Source organism: Monodelphis domestica, chromosome 1, assembly GCF_027887165.1.
Source record: "Monodelphis domestica isolate mMonDom1 chromosome 1, mMonDom1.pri, whole genome shotgun sequence".
NCBI classification, from domain to species: Eukaryota; Metazoa; Chordata; class Mammalia; order Didelphimorphia; family Didelphidae; genus Monodelphis; species Monodelphis domestica.
The window spans coordinates 396,006,287-396,023,903 of NC_077227.1; the positions used below are offsets into that span (position 1 = coordinate 396,006,287).

Below are 17,617 nucleotides of genomic sequence, written 5' to 3' on the forward strand. Positions count from 1 at the left end.
CTTTTCCTCCTTTCTCTATTCTTCTTTCTAGTCCCCTTTTTATGCGTTGTCTTCCTACATTAGAACACAAACTCCTTGAAGATGGGAACTATAGACTTAGCTTACTTATATCCTCAGCACTTAGAATAGTGTTTGCCAATGATAATTGCTTTATAAATACTCTATCAAGCTATCCATCCACCTATCCATCCATCCATCCATCCATCCATCCATCCATCCATCCATCCATTCATCTATCTGCCTACTTACCTACCTATTGATTCATCCATCTATCTATCTATATAACCATCCATATATCCAACCTTCTATCCATTCATCCATTTATCTATTTATTCATCTATCTACCTACTTAACTATCTACCTCTTTCACTTTCTTATTTTTTCTTTCTTTGCCTCTGTCTCTCTCCTCCCTCTCTCCTCTTTCTTCTGTTTTTACTCTCTCATCTTTCTCTTTTTTTCTTCTCTCTCCCTCTCCCTCCTTCCCTGTCTCTTTTCTCAATCTCTCTCTCCTTTCTGTGTCTCTCCTCTCTCTCTTTTCTTTCTGTCTCTCTCCTCTGTCTTTGTCTAATCTCTCTATTGTTAGTAAATAGTTCACATTTATACTTAGTTTAATGAGTTTTTATAGGAAGGATTTATAGACATCATAGATAGTGAATGGCTATAAGATATACAGCCTGTTTTGTTGAGCTTCACTGTTTGCTCCTCAAGGACAGAGACTATTTTATCTTTTGTCTTTGTAGAGCCTGACACGGTGCCTCACACATAGTAGTTGCTTAATAAATGCTTACTGATTGACTGAGGATGAGGATGAAGTGAGATACCTTGGCCCTGCTCCTATACCTCCAGCCTCATCCCTGCCCCATTCACCTCAGGATTTAGGAAAGTCTTCCCATAGCTCCTATATCCAACAACAGACCTAGTCCTGACCCTTGAAGATTCACTCTAGGCCAACTTGCTAGTCTCAACCCTGTTCCCCAGGATATTTAGCTTCTTCTTTTTTTTTTTACTCTTATCTTCCATCTTAGAATCAATACTGTATGTTTGTTCTAAGGCAGAAGAGCAGTATGGGCTAGGCAATGGTAACATAGCCAAGAAGTATCTGGGGTCAGATTTGAAACCAGAACCACCTGTCTCCAGTCTGGCTCTCTATCCATTGAACTACCTAGCTGCCCCCCAGGATATTCAATTTCATTTTCCCATCCGAACTATTTAGGGTCTGGGGGAGGGAGCAGTGTTGACCTTACCCGTGTGGACTGGCACTGGGTGGAGATAAGGACATGAGCAAAGGGATCAGAGAGGCCACTGTCATCGGCAGCCAAGACCCCCCTTGCTTGGTAGAGATGAGCTCGGAGCTGAAAGTAGCTGAAGTCTAGAATGGGAATGGGAGGGAAGCCATGTTTGTCAGAGAATCAATACCCCAATCCCAGGCCCTAATCTCTGGGTCTTTCATCTCCACCTGCCATCTCCAAAATCCCGAGTTACCATCTCGGTGTAAAGTGTGAGGCAGCCCTCCCAACGGTTGGGGTAGCAATTCTGGGGGAAGCTCCTGGGTACAAGCCTTGGCATGTCTCCCATGACCCAGCCATAGAAGCATCTCCAGCTTGGCACAGACCTCACCAGGAGGAGCTCCAGGAACCTGGAGGAAGGAGAATTTTTTGCTCATTCAAAAAAATCTACTGACCTCCTAGTTGGCCCTATGATCCACCTCAGTCCACCCACCCACTCCTTGCCCTGTCCCAAGACCTGTACCCATTCCCCTCACAGTGAGCAGCAGACTCTGGATCCTTCCACAGTCCCTTCCACGTTCTTCCTCCACCACAGAAAATAACACATCTTGTGCTGGGATTCGAGCAAGGGCCACGCGCCGCCGCCCACTGAACATCCAGACCAACACATCTGGAAGAGGTGGCTGGGGCTAAAAGGAATTAGGAGACTATGAGATAGTAAAGGTAGTCCTCAAGGGACCACAGATGAAGAGGGATGATGCCTCAAATAAGTGGTGTAGCAGAAAGGGCCCTGAAAGCAATTTGGAATTCTGTTCAAAAAGTCCCTAAAATGGTGGACTCTAGGTGGCTCAGTGGATAGATCATCAGGCCTGGAGTCAGGGGTTCCTGGTTCAAATGTGACCTTGGGCACTTTTTAGCTGTGTGACCCTGGCAAGTGACTTAACCCAGTTGCTTATCCCTTATCTCTCTTCTGCCTTGGAACAAATACTTAATATCAATTCTAAGACAGAAGATAAGGATTAGAGGGGGAAAAAAAGACAGGAACTCTGATCCATGTGATAAACAACCATGACTATGGAGTGCCAGTGCTAAAGCATGCTACTCACTTTCTGACAGGGAAAGGATGGACTCAAAATACAAAATGAGACATATGTTTTTGAATGTAGCCAATGTGGGAACTTACTTTGTTGTATAGAGGCTATATAGATTTGTTCTAAGAGTTTTCTTTTTCTTCTCCACCCACCCAATTTCAGAGGATGAGGGGAAAGTGGGAGAGAGAAAAAAAAGATTCTTAATTGAAAACAGAAAGAAATTCAATAAACATTTATAAGGAGAAAGAAAGATAAAAAAGAGGAGGAAAGGGGAGGAAGGAAAGAAGGGAGAGAGGAAGGGACGGAGGGAGGAAGAGAGAAAGGGACAAAGGGAGGGTAGAAGGAAGGGAGGGAGGAAGAGAGGAAGGGACAGAAGGAGGGTGGAAGAAAGGGAGGGAGTGAAGGAAGGAAGCATAGGTCTTGGGAGAGAGTTGGGAGATCTGGGTCCAAGCACCAGTCCTTCCTGTGTCACTCACTTGGATGATAACCCTAAGATACTTCCCCTTTCTAAGAAATGGTTTCCTCATCTGAAAAAATGGATTAAATAACACCTGCATGACCTCTTTTGAAAGGTTTTTTTGAGCACTCTATAAACAAATATAATGCAATAGGAAAAAGAGCTATTGCTATTACTATTATTGGGTTGGTCATAATGATTAGCAAAAGGTTATTATTTCCACTCACCCTCCAGGGCAGATTCTCATACCTCCTGAAAAAGGAAATAAAGCTTGGCCAGGATCCTCTTGGCCTCCATCACCTTCTGGTCCACGTTGCTGGGCCTCAAACCCCCAAGGAGACGCAGGCCCTGCCGGGAAACTATAGCCTAAGTTAAAGAGAAGAACAGGGATGGGGAGAGGCTTGAGGCTGTGGTGGATTAAGATGCTGTGGGCTGAGGTGAGGGTCAGCTGAGTGACAGAGGGCTTGATGGAGGTCATTCCCCACATACCATTGCCCTCCCTTCCCCTTCTGTCCCTACCTACCATGCTGTGAGTCAGCATCTTCCTGCGGCTCCGATCCAGGGCATTGGGTCGGGTCATGGTCCTTCTCTCCACATCCCGACAGTACTGCCTGGGGATGGAGAGCATGGGGTGAGGTCACTGAGGTCACAGGATTTATAAATCACAGAGGTTCATGGGAAGAGGTCCATGTGGCCAAAAGAAGAGGTAAAGATGGTTATGAGAATCATGAGGAGGGAGGTGGTAAGGAAAGGTAGGGAGATCACAGATATTATAAGGAGAGGGGTATAGGAGTAAGAGGTAAGGGAGGTAACAGGAGTCTTGGGGAGGGGTTGTCAGTAAAACAAAATAAATTTAAGTCCTATAAGCCTTTATGTCCTGTAGTTTTAAAATGTCTCTTTCTGTTAATTCCATTTTGGAAAAAGTCCAGATGATCCCTGAAGGGGGGAAAAAGGGGAAGAGTTCAACTCAATAACATTATTGTTTAGTGTTTAATGTTTACAGTCATGTCCGACTCTTCAGGACCCCATTTGGGGTTTTCTTGACAGACGTACTGGAGTGGTTTGCCATTTCCTTCTCCAGTTTATTTGACAGATGAGGAACTGAGGCAAACAGTTAAGTGACTTCCTCATGATCACATAGCTAGTAATTGTCTAAATCCAGATTTGAACTCAGTCTTTCTGACTCCAGTCCCAAAATGCTATTCACTGTGCCACCTAGATGTCCCAAAGCCAGCACAGCTGATAACAAATAATGACTATCAGGGAGGAAAAAGGCAAGAGAAATGACCTAAGATGTCCTGACCTTGGGACTGTCCTTTGCCCACTAGAAAATTCTCACCTGCTTCCAGCCACCAGCTCTTCTAGGGCTTGCCTTAGCCGTGCCCAAGCCCCCGGTCCCGGTCTCCTCAGCAGCCTCTCTGTCTCCTGTAGTCCCTGATCCTGTGAAACAGTAAAAAAAAGGAGACCTGGTACTGAGCCCCTTCTCCAAAGCTAGCTCTCTCTGTGAGCCCATTCCTTTGTGGTTCCCTTCTTTGGGGCCTCATCTCCAACATGGTACCACCCCACTGTGGCTCTGGCCCTCTACGGTTCTGCCCTTACCAGCCTCTCAGCTACTTTCTTGATACAATTGCTATTCTGAAGGCGCCAGGTATGGTCTTCCCAGCGACTCCAGACATGAATACATGGTTTTTCATATCGTAGGGGTAGGCAAAGGTAGGGCCTAAAGGAATTCAAAGATAAGTGATTCCTGTTATTGTGTTACTGTAACTTCCCCTTTTCCTCTCTTCCACCCCCAGCGGGGTCATCTGTGGATCTCACTTGCCTTGTCAGAACCCAGTGACCCCTGCCTCAGTCCAATAGCCCTACCCATCGCCCTCCATGGGCTCTGGTTGCTGCCCTGGTATTCCCATTGTCTCCCCGGGTTCTCCATGCCCATCAAGCCCTGGTCTGGTCTCAGGCTCTGGGTCAAGTTCTAGAAGAGGTTGGGTCTCCTTGGTTTGAGCATCCCTCCTGGCTCCAGCTTCAACTTCTCTGTCCTGTGATCTGCGGCTCAGTGATTCCTCCTGATGGCCAGCACTTCCTGCCCCAGAGTGACCACAATCCAGAAAGCCCAGTGGCTGTGACTCAGTCTCAGAGTGATCTCACCCAGACCCCCCCACCAGTGACTACAGCTCTGACCCCCTCCAGTGAGCATCAGTGAACTCCATAATGAACGTGGCTCCAATCCCACAGGGTCTCTGATTCACACCCTCCAGTGACAGAGGAGCCAGCATGGGGCAGGCAGCACATGCTGGCAAATACTGTACCAATGGAGATCTCAAAGCTGATGGGTTGGGAGCCCACAGAAGGGTCAATCATTGTAGCCTCAAAGAGGACAGCAAAGAGCAGGAAATCCTCACAGGCAGCCAGAGCTTGCTAGGAAATGGGGAGAAGGCAAGATACTGGAAGTGGAACCAGCCCAGGCCCTGCTCCCCCCATCTCCAGCCACGGGATGTCAAATGGGCAGAGCTGGCCTTCAGGGGTTTGGCGGCCTTCCAAGCCCTTTCTTCCACCTCCTGCACTTCCTGCCAAGCACCCAGCCCATGGTCAGGCTGTCTCTTCCTTGCAGTGTTCCATTTACTAATGTTACCTTCTCTTGCCCTCCCTAACCCTCATAACCCCTGCTCCCTCAGGCTCAGGGGCCCTTAGACAGGCTACTGAAAGGCAGCAAGACGTGGCAGCGACAAGATGGCTGGATTTAGAATTAGAGGACCTGGCTTTCAATCCCATTTCTCTGCCACTTAAAAACTTCATGCCTTGGGTAAGTCACTTAACCTCTGGCCCCAGTTTCCTCATTTGTAAATGACCTCAGAACACCCTTCCAGTGCTGTCTAACTCCTAATGAACTAGTTTCCCTATAGTGGCAATGGTTTTCAGTGTTGTCTTCTCTTAGTCCAATTTTAAAAGACTGTTTCTCAAAGAGGCAGCTAGATGGTACAGTGGATAGAACATAAGATATGAGTTCAAATCCAGCCTTAGACATTTAACTAGTTGTATGACTCTGGACATTTACTACCTCTCACTTACCCTCTATCTGCCTCAGTTTCCTCATTTCTAAAAAATGGAGATAATTATAGTACCTATTTTCTGAGGTAGTTGTGAGAAAAAACAAACTAGTAGTCTTAAAGGCAAACTTTAAAACAAGGCAGCTAGGTGACACAGTGGAAAGAGTACCTGATCCAGAATCAGGAAGATCTGAGTTCAAATCCTGCCTCAGACATTTACTAGCTGCATGACCATGGGCAAGCCATTTAACCTTGATTGCCTCAGTTCCCTTATATGTAAAATGAGCTGGAGAAGGAAATGACAAACTACTCTAGTATATTTTTAAAGAAAATCTCAACTAGGGTCACAAAGAGTCTGACATGCCTGAAGAACAACAACAAATCTTAAAACACTCAGTGGATAGAGAGCTGGACCTGGAGATGGGAGATCTCTGGGTTCAAATGTTACCTTAGACACTTCCTAAAGGTGTGACCCTGAGCAAATCACTTAACTCTTATTGCTTAGCCCTTGCCACACTTCTGTCTTAGAACTGATACTAAAATAGAAGGTAAAGGTTCTAGAAAACAAAACAAAAAAAACACTATAAAAACACTAGCTGCTATTCCCATCAATGATTACATTTTTCTAATTGTGAAATTTCCAGGGGCAGGCAGGAAAGGAAGACCCCATTCTTAACTCCTAGCCCAAGAGACCACTGTTTTGGACCCCTACCTCAGGAAGTGGATACAGTTCTTCCACCTCTACTCCCACGGAGCTGGGCAGCTCTGGCCCATCTTGGGTTACATTCAGCTGTTCAGGTTCCTTGGCTGGGCCCTGAATTTTCTGGCCCTTCTTCTTCTTGATGATCTGGGTTAATCTGGAGGCTTTTCGAACCTGGCGGGGCTCAGGACGGGTTCCACCCCCAAACATCTCCAGTGCCACAGCTAGCAGCAGACGTCCCCGGAACCAGACACCACGGCCTTGGCCACTGTTGAGGCCATGAAGACTATCTCGAAGCCCCCCAGTAGGGGGAGAACCATAGAGAGGAACCCAGGTGGGACCAAAGGTAGGCTTAAACCCCACTATGGAGAGAAAGGGCATCAATCAGTGTGGATGGAAGAGTTGCATTCCCAGAGAGGTTGAGGGACACACTTTTGGAAAATAGGTGCTAGGACAAATCTGGAATGTGTTTTCAGGGCTATGAAGGGTAGGAAGGGGAGCCAGGGCTGAATCTAAAACTTTCCAATGGCCTGAGGTAGAAGGTTTGGAATCTGATATGGTCTAGTGCAGTGATGGTGAACCTATGGCACAGGCACCAAAGATGGCACACAGAGCACTTTCTGTGGGCACAAGTGCTGCCCTCCCCCAACCTTCATTATTAGAAATCCAGAGTCACTCAGGGAAGAGCTATTCCCCTCCCCTTCTCCATGCACCTAAGGACATTCCTCACTTCACCCGCCCCTCTGCCCAGTAGCCCAATGGGAGTGCTTCCTCCCTCCCCTGTGTGGGGTAGTTGGGGGGATGGGCATGGAAGTAGGTGGTGCAGGCTCCCCACTTGGTCTGAGGGGGTGGGGGTGGCGCTGGACCTGACACTCTATCTCTAAAGAGGTTCACCATCATTGGTCCAGTGTATTGGATGGGATAGAGGACCTGGAGCTTGGAAGACCGGGGTTCAAACCCCATCTCAAACACTAGCTGTGTGATCATAGACAAGTCATTGAATTATCATTTCCTCATATGTAGCATGAGGGGGCTGGACTTGCTGGCTTCTAAGATCTCTTCCGGTTCTAAAGCCTATGAATGTTTCTAGAGTCTTGGGGCCTTTTGTGGGACAAGGAGAAGAGCTGGGAGAAGGGGGCTCACCTGCACGGCCTGGATGGGAGATCTGCTTCAGGTCCAGGACATGGGTGGCAATGGGCACATCACCCATTTGAGCATCGTCCATCAGCTGCAGATGGATTCGGGAGGTGAGAGGTGGAAACAGCTCCACAAAATTCAGCTGCTCATTCCACTCAGGATCGGTGGTCTCACTCTGCACCGAAGTCTCCCCCTGCCATTGTATTTAAGGCATCAGGCTTGAGGGCAAGGAGAATACAGAGTGGAGGCTGAAGGTAGAGCAATGGTTGGACACAGGAAGAGGGCCCCAAGGGCTGCAGGTGGATGGCCCAGGAGCCTGTTATTCAGGCATGTCCTTGCCTGACAGGATAGGGGGAAGGAAGGTGGGAGCTGGAATGGAAATGGGCTCACCTGTTGCCCCAAGAAGGACACTCTAATGTAAGGATCCACCAAGACTCGCTGGTCCCGCACAACTCGGACCAGACCGCCCAGGAGCCCAGGGCTGAGAGCAGGGAGACCCTTGGCCCGGTAGAGGCGGACACTGAGGCGTGCCCACTGCCGATCAGCAGGAAATCCTCTGGGGAGTAGTAGGTTCCTGGGTGGGAAACAAAGGAAGGGCATTGAAGGAGGACCGGGGTAGGTTGCAGCTCCCCAAGACGAGTCCCAGAATCTAATCCTCCTTCAGCCCCAGCCACTCTCCGAGGCCTCCTGCAGCCACCCACGCCCCAGGTCTTGCCCTCACTTCTCAATATCTGGACTGTGGCCTGGTGGAGATGGAGGGACAGGCCGGCTCAACTCTCCCCGAGCCATCACGGTTAGGGTCACTTTGACAAAGCCCTTGGCCCCAGCGTGAGTGTCCTGGGGGTCGTGGAGCATGGCCCATTTCTGAGAGAAGCGGCTGTCTGTGAGGAAACAGGGTATCAGTGCAAAGGGGACGTGCCATCTGGAGACGCCCTCTCAGGGGCACGGGCAGCTGGGAGATGGCTCTCTGGAGGGGACAACCAGAGAGCTCGCTGTCCCTGGGATCTGTGGGGAGATCCAGGGACCCGGAGACAGGGGAGGGGTCCTGTACCCGGCTGGTCGCAGACGATGCCCAGGTCCATTCTGAAGGTGCCTATCCGAGAGGCCAGAAAGGGGAGCGTCTGGGAATGGAACACCTGGGGATGTGGGGAAAGTGGGGGGCGGTGAGTTCCGGGAGAAAGTGACCCACCCCCTCGGTCTGCCCATCCCCGGCCCCCGCCTTGCCCTCGTCACCGTGATTTCCAGCAGCAATTCGTGCAGACGCTCCCTGGTTTCATGAAATTCGAATAAGAAGTGCTGAGGAGAAGGGAAAGAGTCAAAGGGGAGGGCGGGGGTGCTCCCGAGAGCCCCTCCTCGGGGTGTAGAAGCAGAGGCGGGAGGAGTTTTGACCTGGGAAAGCTTGGCCACCCTCAGCAATGGGTGGGCAGGGGCCCTCCGGGGGGACTTGCTCTCCGCCTGACCTCCGCTGGGGTCAGATGGGTGCGGCTCAAAGCAAACTCTTTCACCTCAGTGCATTCCGGGTTTTATTTGGAGGTCTGGGTTTTATATCAGTTTCCTCTTGCAAGTGGCCAATATGGAAGTAGGCTTTGCATGACAGTACAGATAGGGCCCAGATCAAATGGCTTACTGTCTCTGAGTGGGGGGAGGAAAGGGAGGGAGAGAGGGAGGGGAAAGGCTTGGAAAATGGAATGTAAACAGAAGGAAGAAAAGAAAGATCTCCAGCCCCTCCTCTTCCACAGCTTGGTCCAGCTCCTTGGAGCCTCCCTCCCCTCGAGTCCCCAAGTCTCCCATCAGCGCTCTAGTCACCTCATTGAAGAAAGGGCAGTTGGTCCCCCGATGCTTGGCAGTCTCCCGCCGCTGCTCCCCTACCCTCACGACCACATAGGGGTTAATGTTGACTCCCACCAGCTTCTGGGCCTCTAGAACTGTGACACTGACCTGAAGGGGGAGCCAGGAGAGGGACGGCCAGAGCTTTGTCCCTTAGGGAGCCTCAGGGTCTGAGGGGAGGTCTAAGGCTGTCTCCTCCAGGGAGCAGGCTTCCAAATTCTCCTTTCCCCTTCCCCCCACCGTCCTACCACCCTCCCTGTACCTGGAAAGCCTGGGCTTTGGGCACCTGGTGGGGATCTCTTCTAGAGATGTCCCTGGCTCGGCTGCAGAAAATAGGATGTCATCATACCGGCTTGTCAGGGCTGAGATCCCATCCACTTAGCATACAGGGTGTCTTCTCCCTCCCTGCCATGGTTTCTCTCCTTTTGAGTCCCAGCTCAAACTGCCTCTCAGTCAGTCCAAATCCTTTCCATCCTTCTAGAATCAACTCAAGGGGGCAGCTGGGTGGTTCGGTGGATTGAGAGTCAGGCCCAGAGATAGGAGGTTCTGGGTTCAGATCTGGCCTTCCCAGCTGTGTGACCCTGGACAAGTCACTTGACCCCCATTGCCTAGCCCTGACCACTCTTCTGTCTTGGAATCAATACCCAGTTTTGATTCTGAGGAGGAAGGTGAGGGTTTTTATTAAATAAACAAACTAATTTAAAAAAAAAAGAATCAACTCAAGTCTGAAAGTCTACCCAGATCCTTGTCCTCCTCATTTGGTACTGTAAGCATGGCTTGTCTCCTATGCTCAGTCTCCTTTTAGTGGGAGTCCCCTCTGCCAGGGGGCCCGGAAGCCTCCTCCGGCTGGGCACCACCCTCTCTGCCTGGCTCAATCCTCCTCTGCCCATGAGCCACCTTTTGATGGGGCTGAACACAACCCCTGAGATTTCATCCTCTGGCTCTTCCTCCAGATCCCACTCCTCCTCCTCCTCCTCTTCCTGGGGTGGGCCCAGACCTCGAGCCAACCTCTGGCCCAGTGCAACAGCGCGACGATCCAGGCCACTCGACTCCTGGGGTCTGGAAGCACATATCGTCATTGCTTAGCACACACGTCCCACAGCCTGAGGGGCCCAGGAAAGTGAGGGAATCCAGGGAGCCCACCGTGCAGGCCGTACCAGCGCCCCCCTCCCAGCTTTGGGCCTCCCCCATTCCTGTCCACTCACTCCAGCTCCTGGAAACCCGCATTCCGGATGGCCAGTTCTGAGCTATGGAGAGGAGAGATTCCGAGAAAATGGAAAACTGCATTCATATCCACCCAGCTAGGGAGAGCCTGGGAGAGTCTAGAGCCAGGCCGCTACTAGCTGGAAGCAGAGTCCAGAATCCACAGTCTCAGCCCCCTTCCTGCCAGTGTTTCTTCACATCCAGGGAAAGGAGTGAATGGGGAGAGGGAGGAATACCTGTCTCCGAAGTGAGATACAAAGTCCTCCTCCGTCCAAGCTCCAGCAGCACCATCTGGGGGCTGGTATCTGAGGTCTAACTCTACCTGGATCTGGGGAAGGGCAAGGAGAGGCGGTTATTCATTTAGGGAAGGGCATTAATTAATTAGCTAAGGGAGGGGTATTTATTAGGTGCCTACTAAGTGTCATGCTAAGTACTTTACAAACATCTGATTTGATCCCCCTGGGGGTAGGTGCTATGATTATCCCCATTTTATAATTGAGTAAACTTAGGCACAGAGGTTAATGACTTGGGCTCCATGTGAATGAAGACCTTCCTTACTCCAGTCCTGCTTCTCTATACTCTGGGCCTCCGAGGGTTAACAGTGACAGCTGGGGGCCCCATCCTTGCTGCCCCAGAGGGAGGGCTCCCTCTGTGAGAGGCAGGATAGATTTCTTCTCTCTTCCACCTCCCTAGGCTCAGAACCAAAGCCCTAGTCAAAGTGCGGAAACCCCAATCTCAGCCCAGGAGCACAGGCACTTACCTGGGACAAGCACTGGTTCCTGTCCACCAGAGCCTCTTTCAAAACCAGATGCCCAACACTCTGTAAGTGCTGTAGGGAGATCACCAGCGTTCCCAGGATCCTGCCAAGGCCCCAAGTGAGCCATGCCTGGCTTCAGTCTCCTTCAGATCCCTCAGTCCTCTGGGTGCCCCCAGGCCCCTCAGTCCTCTGGGTGCCCCCTGGTCCCTCAGCCCCTCAGTCCTCTGGGTGCCCCCTGGTCCCTCAGTCCTCTGGGTGCCCCCTGGTCCCTCAGCCCCTCAGTCCTCTGGGTGCCCCCTGGTCCCTCAGTCCTCTGGGTGCCCCCTGGTCCCTCAGCCCCTCAGTCCTCTGGGTGCCCCCAGGCCCCTCAGCCCCTCAGTCCTCTGGGTGCCCCCAGGCCCCTCAGCCCCTCAGTCCTTTGGGTGCCCCCAGGACCCTCAGTCCTCTGGGTCCCCCCAGGCCCCTCAGCCCCTCAGTCCTTTGGGTGCCCCCAGGCCCCTCAGCCCCTCAGTCCTCTGGGTGCCCCCTGGTCCCTCAGCCCCTCAGTCCTCTGGGTGCCCCCTGGTCCCTCAGTCCTCTGGGTGCCCCCTGGTCCCTCAGCCCCTCAGTCCTTTGGGTGCCCCCTGGTCCCTCAGTCCTCTGGGTCCCCCCAGGCCCCTCAGTCCTCTGGGTGCCCCCTGGTCCCTCAGCCCCTCAGTCCTCTGGGTGCCCCCTGGTCCCTCAGCCCCTCAGTCTTCTTTTCCCTTAAGCTGCTCAGTTCCCTCAGTTCCTGAAACCCCCAGTCTCTTTAATCTTCTCATTCCCCTCCACCTCATGCCCTTCCCTCTGGTCCAAAACTCACCTAGGGCTGAACAGCCGGCTGCAGTTGACCACCTGTACTGATAGGAACTCCTGAGCCAGCAGGGACCCATAATGGGGCCACCGGAAAAACTGAATCGGGGACAGCACAGTAAGAGAGAGGCCTGACTCTACCCCAGGGCTACCAGGGACTCAATGAGTCCTCATCCCTGGATCAACCTCCAACTGTAGAAATGAGCCCCCCTCAATATCCTGCCAAGCCCTTCCAGAACTGAACCCTCTCCCTGAGCACTCCTTTACTGACCTCACCAACATCAGCTTCATGGCCACAATGAATTCTCCTTGTTTTCTGGGTAAAGCCTGGATTAGGACTCAAATTAGTTACTTCCTGGACCCTCCCTGGTCGGTCCCCACGTTTTCCTCTCCTGCCAGACCCCCTACTTAAGAAGCAGGCTTTCCTCACCCCCAATCCTGAGGACCCCAGGGCTGGGGATATGGGGATGAGCTCAGAAGGATGCTCAAAGGTGAGAAGCACTGGAATGTAGGGAAGAGGCCGGGACCAGATTGGGCCAGGTGGAAGAGAGCCCTGTAGTCCACCCAGCCATCTCCACTGGTCCACGCTTAGGCTGCCCAATCCCTCTGCCCTCGACTCACCTCGGAAGCTGAGTTGCACCTGTCTTTCACGAGTTCCAGGGAGCCCCGTCACCCTCTGCACCTTCACTTCCAGGGCCATGACGGGGTATCTCTGCTTCCACTCAGGCCAAGGCCTCCGTTCCTCTTTGGCCCCCTCCTCCTTCCCTCCCTGGCCCCTTGGGTTCTGAGTCATTCAGACTCGCCCTGCAGGTTCCACCGTCCCTACCCTTAAAACAAACAAAGTCAACCCCAGAACTGATGGTCAACAGGCCATGGGTGCTGGAGGAGAGTCGGCCAGGACCAGGTGACCACCGAGGCAGAGGGATCTCCAAGGACACAGTAGCAGGGGTAGATAAAGAATATCCTTATCAACAACAACCTACCTCTAAGGTCCAGAGCTTGATTACATTTCTGGCTTTTTTCATTCCCCCTATTCATGCCCCCATTTGATCTCAACAACACCTCTGGGCAGCAGCCGAGGCAGGCAGAATTCTCCCCATTTGACCAGAGGAAGCAGAGGCTTGGAAAAGGGCAGTGACTTGACCAGGACCACTTACTGAGTGAATCACAGACCATAAGCCTCAGATCTCCTAACTCCCAACCCAAGCTATTTTCATAAGATGCTCAGTTATAGAGCAGTCGTTGAGTTGTGTCTGACTCTTTGTGACTCCATGAGGGGTTTTCTTGGCAAAAATACAGGAATGGTTTGCCATGTCCTCTAGCTTTTTTTTTTTTTACAGATGAGGAAAGTGGGTCAATGATGAAGCTAATAAATAAATCTGAGGATGGATTTAAACTCCAGTCTTCCTGACTTTAGGCCTCACTCTCTCTCAATTGCATCTTCTTGCTGCCCTAACTTTTAAGTTAGAGTGTATGAGGTCCAATAATTTACCTAAGGTCTCACAGATTATAAATAGCAGAAGTAGGATTCTGAAGTTAGATGCAGCTAGCTGGCTTAGGGAATAGACAACTAGTCCTGGAGCTAAGAAAAACCAAGTTCAAATCCAGCCTCACCTACTTCCTACCTGTGTAACCCTGGGCAAGTCACTGAATTCCTTCTCAGCCTCAGTTTCCTTATCTATAAAACTAGGATAATATTAGCACCAACTCCCCTGGGTCATAAGGATCAAATGTACAGTGTTTTTCAAACCTCAAATTTCTACATAAATGCTGGTTAACCCCTGTACCATGTCCCTATTCCAATAAACATACATTAAGTCCCTAACATGTACATAGGCATGTCATCTTTCATGCATTCCTTTTTAAATTATTTGTACATGTTGTGTGTCCTCTATGCTTCCCCACCTCACCCACAATGCACCAGACCACACTAGATATAGCCTAATACAGTAATGGCAAACCTTTTAGAGATGCAGTGCCAGGCCCCACCCCAACACCCCCAGACCCAGTGTCATTCCCCTTACCCTTACCCCACACAGGGAAGGGAGGAAGCACTCCCATTGGGCTTCTGAGTGGAGAGGTGGGTGAAGTGAGGAATGTCCTCAGCTAGTGTAGAGAGGGGGAGGGAAGTGGCCTGAGCACTCTGCTCCCTTCAGCTCTGCTGCCTAGGAGCCACTCACTTTACCCCCTGTGCACTCCCATTGGCTGCTGGGCAGAGGGGTGGGGGATGTGAAGAAATGTCTTCAGGCATGGTAGAGAGGGGGAGGAGAGAAGCTCCAATGAGTCCCTCTGCCTTTCTAGTAATGAACTCTGTGGTAGGGGTGGGGGGTAGTTGAGTGCCCACAGAGAGCATGTTGCGTGCCATCTTTGGCACCATGCCATAGGTTCACCATCACTGTCCTAGTACATGTCCCTGATGGCACAGACTGACCTTTGCATCTGCTCCTACAGATGCAATCAAAGGAGATTATATTTGTAAATCACATAGCGCAGTATCTGCCATATAGTAGGTGTTGAATGCTTGTTCTCTTCCCTCTTTTATTTAAAAAAAAATTAACCTTTACTTTCTGTCTTAGTAACAACTCTAAGATGGAAAAACAAAGGCTAGGCAAACGAGTTATGACTCACCCAAGTTCACAGAGCTAAGAAGTGTCAACCACCCACTCAAATGGGACATGAAAAAATCCAAAGTCTCTGACAAAGGTCTAATTACTCAAATTTATAAAGAGCTAAATCAATTGTACAAAAAATCAAGCCATTCTCCAATTGATAAATGGGCAAGGGACACGAACAGGCAGTTTTCAGTCAAAGAAATCAAAACTATTAATAAGCACATGAAAAAGTGCTCTAAATCTCTTATAATCAGAGAGATGCAAATCAAAACAACTCTGAGGTATCACTCACACCTAGCAGATTGGCTAACATGACAGCTATGGAAAGTAATGAATGCTGGAGGGGATGTGGCAAAGTAGGGACATTAATTCACTACTGGTGGAGTTGTAAATTGATCCAACCATTCTGGAAGGCAATTTGGAACTATACCCAAAGGGCAATAAAAGAATGTCTGCCCTTTGATCCAGCCATAGCACTGCTGGGCTTGTACCCCAAAGAGATAATAAGGAAAAAGACATGTACAAGAATATTCATAGCTGCGCTCTTTGTGGTGGCCAAAAATTGGAAAATGAGGGGATGTCTTTCAATTGGGGAATGGCTGAATAAATTGTGGTATATGTTGGTGATGGAATACTATTGTGCTCAAAGGAATAATAAAGTGGAGGAATTCCATGGAGACTGGAACAACCTCCAGGAAGTGATGCAGAGCAAAAGGAGAAGAACCAGGAAAACATTGTACACAGAAACTGAAACACTGTGGTACAATAGAATGTAATGGACTTCTCCATTAGTGTCAATGCAATGTCCCTGGACATTCTGCAGGGATCTAGGAGAAAAAACACTATCCACAAGCAAAGGACAAATTGTGTGAGTAAAAACATCGAAGAAAAGCAACTGTTTGACTACAGGGGTTGAGGGGACATGAATGAGGAGAGACTCTAAATGAACACCCTAATACAAATATCAACAACGCAGAAATGGGTTTGAATCAAGAATATATGTGATACCCAGTGGAATTGGGTGTCAGCTAGAGAAGGGGTGGTGGGACGGAGGGAGGAAAAGAAAATGATCTTTGTTTCCAAGGAATAATGTTTGAAAATGATCAAATAAAATAATGTTCAAATTGGAAAAAAAAAAGAAAAGAAAAGAATCCAAAGTACCCATCAGGTTCTTTAAAGTTTTATTCTGTTGAAGGGTAAGGATAAGTCATGGTGTGATGGGGAAAGATTCTTACTCAAGTCTAACCCCAAATGCCAAGGTACAGCCTTGATACAGCCTCGACAGGACAAAGAATGTATAATTGTAATGATGGTAAAGTTTGCTGAATGAAAAGAACAGAGTTTGTCCAGCATCAAAGAATCTATTCTATTTCACAAAGAACTACTGTGAATAATTTAGCTATTCTCAGGAATACAGTGGTCCAAAACTATCCCAAAGGATAAAAAATGCCATCTACTTCCAGAGAAAAAGAATGAAAACTGTAAAGATAATTTTTAGTGTCTTGTTTTAAATAAAAAATAAGTGGTCGCCATGGGAAAATTCCCAAATATGAAAATACCTAAGCCAGCTGGGTTTTATGGAGATTTTAATTAATACAAATGAAGGAATTAAGGAAAGGGAGAGAGAGAGGGAGAAAGAGAAAAGAGTAGGAAGGGCCTAGGCCAAATGGCCTAGGCCTGAGCCTTAAGAGAGACTAGTCAGTCTTTTATCACTCAACACAAGATCATCCTAAAGCAAAACTCCAGTCCTTTCCTGAAATCCTCAACTCCTGAAATCAGTTCAGAGAGCCAGCTCCTTCAAACTAACTCCAAACCTCAACTAAGTTCAGAGAGCCAGCTCCTCCAACTCCTGATCTCTTTTTAAAGAGAGTTTTCTCTTATGTCACCTCCCCTAAATTTTCACATCTACCAATCACAGTAGACGCTTTTCCCCAGGACTTTCCATTCTTAGTTAACATCTTCTTTTGTTATTACCTTCTCTGATTAGATTATATCTTCTGAGTATTTCACATCTCTTTGCTAAGCTTGCCCTTTATAAGTTGCTTGACCTTTTAGTGATTAATTTAACCTTTATAGGTACTTAGCACCCTTTTGTATTAGATCTAAAATAGTCCACCTAGCTTAGTGTTTTTGCTTCACTATAAGCATGAGTTGAGGACTTTTCATTGTTCAATCAGGAATTTTACAACTTTATCTTCCCCTAAGGCACTGTCTGAGCAGGGTGGAGTAATTTTAAAGTTCTCAATACATTCCTGACTAAGTACCTCCATTGTAGAAAATGGGGAATAGCTTAATCAAATCTTCTGAAGTAGAGTCTGAGCAGTTTTAAGATTCACAAATCTGAATCCAGACCAAAGCAAACATTTTTAAATAATATTTTATTTGATCATTTCCAAGCATTATTCATTAAAGACAAAGATCATTTTCTTTTCCTCCCCACCCCACCCCGCATAGCAGATGCATGATTCCACTGTGTATCACATGTGTTCTTGATTGGAACCCTTTGCTATGTTGTTAGTATTTGCATTAGAGTGTTCCTTTAGAGTCTCTCCTCTGTCATGTCCCTTCAACTGCTGTAGTCAGGCATTTGCTTTTCTTCGGTGTTTCTATTCCCACAGTTTGTCCTCTGCTTATGGATAGTGGTTTTTTTCCTAGATCCCTGCAGAATGTTCAGGGACATTACACCGCCACCAATGGAGAAGTCCATTACGTTCGATTATACCACAGTGTAT

The 17,617-nt window shown here is 49.0% G+C and overlaps 1 protein-coding gene across 1 annotated transcript in view; it reads right to left on the reverse strand.

Moving 5' to 3' along the window:
* FER1L4 (fer-1-like protein 4) overlaps positions 1-12,988 on the reverse strand; it is a 31,645-nt gene extending 18,657 nt beyond the window's left edge. Inside the window, exons 1-24 of the mRNA XM_056816769.1 lie at positions 12,895-12,988; positions 12,545-12,600; positions 12,284-12,372; positions 11,446-11,545; positions 10,922-11,013; positions 10,688-10,729; positions 10,380-10,541; positions 9,745-9,805; positions 9,462-9,593; positions 8,889-8,951; positions 8,707-8,791; positions 8,377-8,536; positions 8,046-8,229; positions 7,662-7,848; positions 6,531-6,880; positions 4,977-5,189; positions 4,641-4,891; positions 4,374-4,494; positions 4,114-4,214; positions 3,298-3,385; positions 3,024-3,140; positions 1,763-1,915; positions 1,483-1,636; positions 1,245-1,369 (exon numbers count right to left, since the gene is read on the reverse strand). Of these exons, the coding sequence (XP_056672747.1) occupies positions 1,245-1,369; positions 1,483-1,636; positions 1,763-1,915; positions 3,024-3,140; positions 3,298-3,385; positions 4,114-4,214; positions 4,374-4,494; positions 4,641-4,891; positions 4,977-5,189; positions 6,531-6,880; positions 7,662-7,848; positions 8,046-8,229; positions 8,377-8,536; positions 8,707-8,791; positions 8,889-8,951; positions 9,462-9,593; positions 9,745-9,805; positions 10,380-10,541; positions 10,688-10,729; positions 10,922-11,013; positions 11,446-11,545; positions 12,284-12,372; positions 12,545-12,600; positions 12,895-12,973 (3,165 nt within the window). The 5' untranslated portion in view covers positions 12,974-12,988. The remainder of the gene's footprint in view (positions 1-1,244; positions 1,370-1,482; positions 1,637-1,762; positions 1,916-3,023; positions 3,141-3,297; positions 3,386-4,113; positions 4,215-4,373; positions 4,495-4,640; positions 4,892-4,976; positions 5,190-6,530; positions 6,881-7,661; positions 7,849-8,045; positions 8,230-8,376; positions 8,537-8,706; positions 8,792-8,888; positions 8,952-9,461; positions 9,594-9,744; positions 9,806-10,379; positions 10,542-10,687; positions 10,730-10,921; positions 11,014-11,445; positions 11,546-12,283; positions 12,373-12,544; positions 12,601-12,894) is intronic.
* Between the last annotated feature and the right edge of the window lie 4,629 nt (positions 12,989-17,617).